The sequence below is a fragment of the Orbicella franksi genome, chromosome 7 (genome assembly GCF_964199315.1).
Source record: "Orbicella franksi chromosome 7, jaOrbFran1.1, whole genome shotgun sequence".
Classification (NCBI taxonomy): Eukaryota; Metazoa; Cnidaria; class Anthozoa; order Scleractinia; family Merulinidae; genus Orbicella; species Orbicella franksi.
The window spans coordinates 17,648,556-17,658,784 of NC_138151.1; the positions used below are offsets into that span (position 1 = coordinate 17,648,556).

Here is a 10,229-nt window from a genome sequence, read left to right on the forward strand (position 1 = left end):
GCCATCACGGTTCCTGATTATTTCTAACCACTAAGCGAATTCGTTAAACCAGATTCACCCTGAGGAGAAGTCCGATTGCTTTAAATCTATAGAGTAGAGCTGAAATTTCGTGAGCTTACAGTGTTTGTAACTTCGTCAAGTTGTAAAGCAAGTTGGCGGGTAGCCTTTGAATATTGTTTGATCTCAGTGACCTGTTGAAAAGTAAACTTTAAATGATTAAAAAAGGTTACTGAATAGACAAGTAGACATAGAGGTATGGAAATTGTCATAGATACTGACAGCCACCGTAGGCTTTCAAGGCCTGAAAAAATCCAAGGAGAGGGATTTGAAAAGTTGCCTGTATACTCCATCGACCTGCAAACAGACAAACAAAAAACATTCTTCATAACAAAAACAATTAGAAAGTGTATACCTTCTTTTGCACTCAATAAGTACCTGTAACGACTCACTTAAAATGTCACTCTGTTGTTAATTAAGGTGTTTAATAGGGCTAACCCACGACCCTCCGGAGGGTCGTGGGTTCAAATCCCATCGGATTTTTTCCGAGTATACGTTTCTCCCAGAATTTACACTTAATATAATGTTGTTGCTGTTTCTCCGTTAATTTTCAAGATGCATCAATAAACTTCAATATTTCTTTAACTATCGCTTTGACAACATGACTGAAGGAATTTCACAGTCTGTCGAAGTTTCAACTTCGCACTAATCTACCTGGAGGGAAAAAGGTGTTATTTATACTTATGGCCATTTCGACAATCGAGGAGTTAAACAAAAACAACAGACAATCTCACATCTTTTCAGTCACCGTTGTAGCGCATTTCGTAGCGAGCACGGGACAGCTGACATTCAAGCAAGAAAGAGTATTTCCCCAAAACCCGTCCGACCAATAGGAACATCGGGATATACAATCTACGAGTAAAGAAAAGAATAAATATAAATTAGAATTCTTGATGGTGACGAATTGTACGCTGTCCTTCAAATACTGATGAGCATGGTAAAAAAAGTGAATCTTCACAACAGGATCAAATACAAATAAAAATCACTTTACAGGTGGCCACTTCAAGTTGAGCCCGTGCAGCAGGTTCAAGTGTAACGTGTCCAGTGTTATTTTCATGGCTGAAAGTTGGTCTGAAACGATCTAATTTTCGCGTCTAGCACATTGAGCAAGAAGCAAACTAGTCTGAGTGTGCTTACCGATAAAAGTGACAACGAAATCACTGCTGTTAGTTCCATATCTGCTTGTTACTACACAAGTGTAGTTTCCCTCCTCATATAATGGGATGTTTGCAGTGGCGGTTGTATTTACGAGTACTGTAGAGTTTCTTTTCAGTGCTATGTATATGGGAGGACTCCCAGTAGCTGAACACCATACTTTGTAGCCTGGTAATGATCGTACAACAACAGATGGTAACATCACCCTAGGTGGTACTACAAAAAAAAATACATCATTTAATATTAATGTTTTTCTCATACAAATCGTAAAACTTAATGGATTTTTAAGTCCATTAAGATAAACCTCATTGAATAAGGTTTATCTTAATGTCGCTTCCACTCGAGGACAGGATAGAGGGAGTTGACAATTAAGACAAGACGAATGGTCTAGCTCTTACCTTTTCTTGCCTTTTCTCCTTAGTCCTCACAGAGATTGTGTTGTAGCATAGGCTACAACCGAGAAACCCGTCCGTTTTAACAAATAATTAAATCTTTCAAAAATGACTTTCCGAAATGTAATTACTCGCTAACACACACCTCGTAAAAGTCTAGAAAACTCGAGCATAATGGCAAGATGTTAATGAAATCCACCGGAGTGAAGGGGTGCTTTAGATAGCTGTAATGGTCTAAACGTAGTTTAGTAACCAACGATTTTCAGAGTTTTTGATTATCTTTCATCTTTTGTTCGCTTCATGTGAGAACAGAATATGTCAAGTATTTGAAGGAGCTCATTTTTCTACTTACCCTGTGGAATAGCAGTGAAAAACAAAAGGAATCCTCTTCTTTGAAAACTGGCGTCTGAGTGGAACATCAGCACAGCATAGTTCCCAGTTACAAGAACAGCTTCTCCTGTTCTTTCACCGCAGTATTTACCAAGGTCGTCGTTATTCTCATTAGTAATTTTTAAATAATCAAAGCTGCAACGAAGTTGACGTAAGTTCATTAATGCACATATATAAGAGCCATGTTAATCCAGTAATAGGTTTTATTTTGCTGAAGACTGGTAACAGCTCAGTCCAGCTAAGTCATGGCGACGTCTTGTGTTCCAAGCATTAAAAAGCATAACGGTATAGCGGTTTTCTGAACACTGAAGAAGGGTTATACACCCGAAACGTCTGTTTCTTCACACTTTTATGACACTTTTTGATAATTTGTTATGATATCAACCAATAAGCTATTTACCTGCAATTGTCACGCATCCTTAACAATTTTTCCATTCACCACTCATGTAAAATGCACAGCTGGTAAAACTTGTACTGACTTGAGCAGAGAAGTATTATTACTCGTAAGAAAAATAAGATTTTAGCTGTTTTGTACTATAGCAACCCGAGATAAGCACCGTGGGAATGCATCGTTCTCCTGTACATATTACGAAATTCGGCGACTAACAATCAGTTGCAAACTAAATTGAAGTTTTACACTTTATACAAGTGAAGGTACTTGTTTTTTTGTATGAAGAAGTGTGCATTCTTCTTCAACATTATGCATTGCATTTATGTTTGTTGTATATTACAGCAATTTGGTGAACCGTAAATTGTATCAGCGCTGTTCAAATGTTGTAACTTACCCGCACACTTTATCATCTTCTATGTCAAAATCATCAAAGAAAATATTCATTGTTGTGCCTTGAGAAATAGGAACCAAATAAACACAGTCCATGTTGTTTGGATAGTTATTTGGGTATCCAGGACTTTTCAGTGTGTTGTTTATCTGCGAACCACAAGCTATAAACGAAAACATAATCAAACAGTTAATTTAATGGCGCTGCAGTCGATGTACAATTTGTTACCTGAAAAACACCTATTTTGTCAAGCGGCATTGAACAAATCACCATCCCATGCACGGCGTGCTGCCTAACTTGGGCGGCCTCGAAGCACAAGTAGAAAACTAAGTACGAACAGGTGGTGAAAGGAGGAAAAGGAGAAGCAAGGGAGAGGAAATCCTAATGATAATGTTGACAGACTTAAAACCTTTGGCCAGGAAAATAGGCTGGAAATTGCAGGAATGATCTTCAAACGCGATCTTGAAAACCGCACGAATTTGAGTTCACTCATCTCCAAAACCCTTTGCCATTGAAAGTTGTCGCCACAACTATGGTACTTAGATCGAGGACCATGAGATGCAATCACGAGACAAACAACGTATCTCGGGAGAATACTCAGAATGTTCTGGCCAAGAACTATACTCAAGAACTAAATTTACGGCGGAACAAAAGCAGTATCACCATGAATTAAGATTGTAAGATGGAGGAGGTTTTGCATAGATCACATCAACAGAACTATCACGAATGCCATCCAAAGGGTTGCACTGGGATGGACTCAAGTAGGGAAGAGAAAGAGTGGACGTACGTCGACGGTCCAAAGTGACAAGGAGAAGGTCAGCAGTGGATGGAATTGGAGCTAGATTCAACAGTATTCATTTGACAGAGCGTTGGCATTGGTATTTTCTAGAAAAGTTGAGCTGAAGTGCTAGTACTACTTAATTCAAGTGGATTATGTAATAGTGACATCCCAATGTTAAAACTTTGCGTAAAAAGCGTTCAATCACTCGGCCAAAAACTGTATTCGGTTGGGCGAGGCAAAGTTTGGAACCAGTTCTAGGATCGATATTTTTCACAACCGCTATATTACGAACTTTTACGTACCTTCATTATTCTGCATGTATACTCAACGATAAAATTATAAGTCTAAATAAAGCTAACCACTGATACTGATTTACACTTCCATGGAAACGTAAGAGAAATCGTAAAGGCGTGAGAAAGTATATATTTACCGTTGGGTGGTGGCTGAGTGGCCGTGTCATTTTCTATTAAATAGAGCTTAAAGTCAGTAATTAATTTCAAAATACCATAGAAGCATGCCGTTCCAAAAAATAATGAGGACTCTACGGTCGTCTGGGAGCTGGGAATAGGTTTTCAGTGGATATGAGATAACTTATATCCACAGGATTTTGAAAGAGAGATGTAAATAATTCACTTCTCTGTTACAGCTTCCAGTTAAAATGTGTAATATGTCACCACAAAAATAACTGCTTTGATTCAGCAATTGGCCATTTCGAGTTGTTTAAATCAAGTTACATTATATTTGACCTAAATACCAAATTTGCTCTAAGCTAACAATGGCTATCATTATTCACTTTCCATCACTAAAACACCTTTTGCTCTTTGTGGCTTAACATTAGTTCTTGTATATGTACAGTGAAGAAATCAAGCTCTGTAATTCTCAATAAACTTGCCGAGTAGAATAGCAGTGAAATACAACAGAAATCCTTTTTGTTGATCAAGCTCATCTGAGTGGAATATGATCACAACGTAGTCTCCAGTGACAAGAACACTCTGTCCAGTCTTCTGGCCACAGTACACACCATATGCGTGGTTTTGATCGTTCATAATCTTCATATAGTCATAACTAGAAGCAAAAGATAAATCCATTTAACAAAAAAAGCTCTTTCAGAGCATTGCAGCTTAACCCTGTCCGACTGGGGGAGCTTTTTAAAAAGACCCCACCAACTTTGCACAATGATCTTTAACTGAATACATTATGTTTTGAGGACTTTTCTTAAATTCTATCTGGAAACATTCTTGTATGACACTTCACTGGTAGTAAATCTATATTTTTCCATGGCAACTATATTTTGACAGGTGTGTATTCCAATTTTGTATTTTCCTATTTATGATAAAAAAAATTAACTTTCTCCCAGTAACTTTTATTCATTTAATTATCTTTGTTTTTCTTTAATGGGTTTTGATTACTTTTGAGCCAGCTTTGTGCTTGTCTAGCGCTCTATAACAATAATTAAATCCAATGGCCAATACAAGAAGATTGAAGAAAGGAAGGCCAAGTTCCAAGTTGACTGACCTGCTTCGGTTTTCGTCTGCAAGTACCCTAGCAGTCTGCGTCACTCCCGCATCGGCGGGATCATGGTCCCTCAGGATCGACGGGTGCCTATTACAATTGCTACAAATTTGGCGTTATCGCAGTGCAATTGTCCTGTCAAAAGGATGAGGTTGTTTACACTTCATTTATTACTTCTCGTGTTAGATGTATTCTAGTTGGCAATTTACACAATAACGTTACTCACTCGCAGTCTTGTAGACCATCCTCTATCACAAAATCCTTAAAAGAAATATTCATAGCCATGTCATGTGGTATAGGAACCAAATAAATACAGTCCATGTTGCTTTGGTAATCCGTGACTGGATATCCGGGACTTCTCAAAGAGTTGTTTACCGCTGAACCACAAACTGTCAGAGTAAGATATGTATTTTTGTAAAAAAAAAAAAAATTAAATAAACCCTTATCTCTGCCTGTACAACAACGAATATAGATAATATAAAGATTACAAAAACACATTCGTCGATCGTGGCTTAAATAAACAAAAATAAAGATAAATAAGATTTGGAACCGAAATCAGGTTTGCAAAATGATTAAAGCAACAGGTAAAAACATAAATTACGTAAACATATGTAACAAGTCCTCCGAGGTGACCGCTTAGGCAACGTGGCCTCCACACTACAATGTACTCCGGAGAGATCTGAAAATGCAGCTTTATTTTTACGGTTAGGCCTGCCGCCCACACCAATTCCGTCGCGAAAACGGAGCTTTTCGAAAACTCTCTTCAAACCGGACGAATTTGAAAACGCCGGCTTTTCGTTTTCGTATTGATGGAAAACATTTTTTAAAAAAGATGACGTCGGGATAATCACATGATTTCCCTGACCGAGTTTTTCTCAAACACAAATCCAAAATGACTGATGATTGTTGAATTTTTAAATTCCTCCGGCGCAGTGTGGACGGGGCCTTATTAAAACAACCTTTGCAAAAATCAGGCTGCTGCAGGACATTTTCTAATGTGGTAAAAAGTTAGAAGATCTCAAACATCACCACTTTTCTTGGAGTGTATAATGAACAAGACATTGTTTGGTCTAATAAACTGCATCGTGTTTTTCCAGAAATTTCTCTCTTCATTGGAAAATGATCTTTCCGAAAAAGAAAACTAAATCTTGAATTGTTTTATGGACGGGTCCACTGCTCTGTAATTTAGTTCCCCAGAGAAAGCTTCGTTTCCGCACTAAATGCTAGACTTTTGCTTCGAATAGTTCTGTCACTGAAATCGCATTTGCTCAGCAATACGCTGCCACGTGTGTCACAATCGTTCCAGACACTTTAATCCAGACTCGGCTTAGTTCTACGAGTAAGTAAGAACTGTTTTACATTAATTCTTGTGGGAAATATTCCTTTGACTCACCTTGTGTGGCTAGTGCACTGCTTATTTCATTCCAAATAAACATCAATAGTGGGAAAAGAATTTTCATATTGATGAAATATTTTTTATCCATAATGACACAAATGGCCTAGCTTTACTGTAAAGTTGCCATTCCTGAAGACATGAAAATAATGTTCTAAAATATTAATATAGTAAGTTTAAAATAGCATTATAAAACAATAAAAAGAACTTTTCTGAATGGTTTCTAGCAACTTTGCGTTTGCCTTTCCGTTCGTTTGATCGTTTTATCATTTTTTCGTTTCTTACAGCAATCACTCCAGTCGCGGTCGTTTTATAGCGGAGCTCCTCCGCGCCGAGGGCGTGTGAGCGGAGCAACATTCCATAGAAAATTTGGTAACCCATCGATCTAAGAAATTTTGGTTGTAATGTTACTGTGCGTACTTACGTCCGTCCGTCAATTGAATTGGTGTAAACAAATGTTTCAAATGTTTCTTGTTCAATTGAATTGGTTCACATGCACCCGAGAACCAGAGTCGTTTACTTCTACTTTTTGAGAGTGGAACTTTTTGCTCAAAACATGGTCCTGAGGCGGACGTCATCTAGTGCGGTTACCATGGCAACGATAATCTGCCGATCCAAATATGGTTGTTTTTGTTTATCCCCCAAGGTAACCTACCTCCACACAAAAATTGAAGGGGGTTAAAATTTTTCATTTCCAGCTTTGCTTCACTTTCCTGGAGAATTGCTCTTAAACTTCCAAATATTGCACGCAAAGGTTTATAGCTTTTATTTTAACAGCCTTTAGCCTATATTGTTATCTCGTTTTGCTCAACATAGTGAATTTTTGAGGAAAACGAATCAGAAATATTATCAAAATTAACGGACTTTGGTCAGTCAGCAATGAAACTTTGGAACACGCCGAGCAAGTTTCAAACATGATCGTAGGATTGTATTCATTCTGCTATTTTATACAAGTAGATTTAAGTTACGTTTCTTGTTGAAGGTTAAGTTCTTTTGAAACGTTCTCCCTGTGATTTTCCTTGCCTTTCGCCTTGTGACAGAGGGGCTAGGTTTTGGTTAGATTAAGGACAGATGTTCAATAACCGTGAATCCGTTTGCAAGGCGGTTCTTTTTATCCCAGTCTATACTAATAGTAAAACGTTGAAATATGAATCTTGAAACTGAAAATGTTCTTGTATTGTAGCTCTAAAGATTTTTCTGCTTTTCAATTCGACGGAATTTTGGGCGCCTTGGAACATTTGTTTACACCAATCGTTTGAAAACGTGTGCATGAATATGAAAATCACGCAAGATCGACAATTAATATAAAGTAAAACATAGTTATAGTCTTATTGCAAGTTATTCGATTGGAAAACTTTGAAAGCAAACATTCTTCATGAAAAATACATACCCTCTAACAGGAAACAACATCAATTCGTCAACTGTAAGACTTGTTTAGCCGAGTCAAATTTCTAGAACCAATCAAGTCAAAATGATAATTTTTTTCAAGACGTAACAAGGTGTCAGTTAATATAGTTTACATTCAACCAATCAAAGATCTGACTGAATGTATTTAAAATTGCAGCAAAACTTAGTCAAATTATCCATCTTGTCTTATTCTCTATTTTCCAATTCCACATAATTCACTCTATTTCCCACCCTCCCCCCCCCAAAAAAAAAACAGAGTAAAATATGGGGAATAGGAAAATAGGGAATAACATTCTAAAAGTTTAAGGGGATTATCACATGAACTGGCAACCAGACGAACTTTTTTGTTAGCGTCTTTGTGAGTAAATGTCAAATCAAGATCGATTAAGAAACAACTCTGGTGACCTCAAAACCACAGCTGATAGCAATCAGGAGATAATTGTTCCGTGAGTCCTTAGTTTCAAGTGGGGTAAAATCTGTTTTCTGCAAGGGAGCTATTACTGGGCTTCGGGGAGGGTCATGGCACTGTCAGATGGTAGGCAATAAACTCTGAATTGGGTAAAAAAAAACTGTAATAGGCAGTGGCTGGATTAAGAGCAACTTAGTTGTTTTGTTATGTAAGATTCAATGGCAAACTGTTAGTCTTTCTTCCAGGTCAATTGTATGATTTATAAAGCGGAGTTCAGATTACCTTAACATAGCTGTAAGTCCGTGAAAATGTCGAGAGAACTATGAGCATTTTGCGTAACGACGAGGACGAGTTTGCAGTCCTGTAATGATTTAAAATTTAATCTTTTCTTAGAATGAATACGAATTCAGCTGTGCTAATTTTTGTGTTATTTTTCCTTTGATGTAAAACTTTTTTTGCGGCTTTCATCTGGGTTTTGAACGATGCTTTTAGTGACCCAAGTCACTAGTTAGTCATTATCAGCAATACATACCTTCAAGTTACAGTCACAAGGGAGCTGTAACCAGTCAATGATAACAAAGTAAAATGGCTTCAGTTTCTTAAAGCTGTGAGCACAATAATAAATTATTTGTAATATAAATCTACAGAACTTTTACTTGTAGAAAATGAGTTTAACAGAGTTTGTGCACGTATCATACATGCTCCATATGTTTGTGGAGCTTTTTTCAAGGATTTGATTATGACCTTTCGCCGGATTCCACGCCACGATATTAAGAGAGAGGAGATATTAAGAGTTACCTGTTTTGCTTATAAGGAAAAAACACGAAAGCCAAAACAATAAAAAAAATAAAATAAAATAAAACAACTTAGTGTTCATAACAGTGATTAGAGTTATCCATTGGTACACTGTCACTATGTGATATCTTATCTTGTGAAAGGGTGTCAGCAGGGAATTATAGAGGAAAGTAGTTTCAGTTGTTTCAAGCAATGTTTATCGAAACTTCATATCATAACAGTTGTTAGTGCACAGCAATTACACGACACTCCCCAATGGACTCGACGAAACTGAAAAAAAGTCACGTCAATATCTTAAGCCATTCTTTCCTTTTGTAATGTCTACAAGATAGTTTTTTTTTTTCTACTTTTTATCACAATTTGTTTATGACAACATGATGCAGAGCTTAATATATAACCTTCAACACGAGCGTTACAATCGGCAAAAGTTCTAATCCTTGGTTGAGGTTGCCGCACACTGCCGATTTTTTGTCGTAGAACTGCAAATTTTTTGTCAGGGTCAAATCGGATTAAACTTTGTTGGGCCATCAGCTTGCCTCACAGTAGCCGAGTTTTTGTCGCGACTAACCGCGTTGAGGCTTGGGGCCGAGTCATCCAAAATCAAGATGGCGCCTATTTCACTGACGTGACTCTCATGACATTTCCTAATTGGTTGAGTCTATACATATCTAAAGTGCGTACCAATTCTGGTAAACAAACAATTGCTTATACAGCGACTATTCTCTAGGAAAATATCCCTACTCATCTTAAAGATCTCAATACCTTCGACTTCTGGAAACATCTTATGTACGAGTAAATAAAGTTATTGTTGTTGTTTGCGCGCGAGCTCGAACAAATTGTCTTGGTCCACTGGACACTAGTCGACAAGGCCCGACAAGACGTTTTGAGATCTATCACTGTCACATATCGCCCGGCAAGCCCCGATCTTGCCGCAGACTTGTCTGAATTCACCGACACACTAGCCGACAAGTGAAGATTTTTGTAGGACGACAAAAAATCGGCTAGTGTGCGGCGGCTTTAAGTGACCAGAGCACATGACTCAAATCTCCCGACTCCCAGACCCTGGTACAAAAAACAATGTAGCGTAAAAACGAACCCGGTTCAATTTCAGCCACCAACCTCCCCTACACCCCCCCCCCCCCCTCCCTTGCTGCTGGAG

At 37.8% G+C, this 10,229-nt stretch overlaps 2 protein-coding genes across 2 annotated transcripts; both read right to left on the reverse strand.

The window, feature by feature from the left end:
- Positions 1-1,533: 1,533 nt before the first annotated feature.
- On the reverse strand, positions 1,534-2,952 carry LOC145493618 (CUB and peptidase domain-containing protein 2-like). The gene is made up of 2 exons (XM_081473104.1): positions 2,780-2,952; positions 1,534-2,129 (listed from the first exon to the last, which is right to left on the reverse strand). The coding sequence occupies exons 1-2, from the start codon at positions 2,950-2,952 to the stop codon at positions 1,949-1,951; spliced, it is 354 nt and encodes a 117-aa protein (XP_081329230.1). The 3' UTR covers positions 1,534-1,948.
- A 1,465-nt stretch (positions 2,953-4,417) lies between these two features.
- LOC145493619 (CUB and peptidase domain-containing protein 2-like) lies at positions 4,418-6,526 on the reverse strand. Its single transcript, XM_081473105.1, has 3 exons — positions 6,460-6,526; positions 5,293-5,455; positions 4,418-4,619 (listed from the first exon to the last, which is right to left on the reverse strand). Exons 1-3 carry the CDS (start codon positions 6,524-6,526, stop codon positions 4,418-4,420), a joined length of 432 nt encoding a protein of 143 aa, XP_081329231.1.
- Positions 6,527-10,229: the final 3,703 nt, after the last annotated feature.

What these genes read in the sequence shown, in the direction of transcription:
- LOC145493618 (XM_081473104.1), bottom strand. Translation starts at nt 2,952, where the DNA reads ATGTTTTCGTTTATAGCTTGTGGTTCGCAGATAAACAACACACTGAAA. An exon ending in GAAGATGATAAAGTGTGCGG is followed by an intron (nt 2,130 to 2,779) that starts GTAAGTTACAAC and finishes ACTTCGTTGCAG; the next exon opens with CTTTGATTATTTAAAAATTA.
- LOC145493619 (XM_081473105.1), bottom strand. Translation starts at nt 6,526, where the DNA reads ATGAAAATTCTTTTCCCACTATTGATGTTTATTTGGAATGAAATAAGC. An exon ending in CAGTGCACTAGCCACACAAG is followed by an intron (nt 5,456 to 6,459) that starts GTGAGTCAAAGG and finishes TTACTCTGACAG; the next exon opens with TTTGTGGTTCAGCGGTAAAC. An exon ending in GATGGTCTACAAGACTGCGA is followed by an intron (nt 4,620 to 5,292) that starts GTGAGTAACGTT and finishes TTTTGCTTCTAG; the next exon opens with TTATGACTATATGAAGATTA.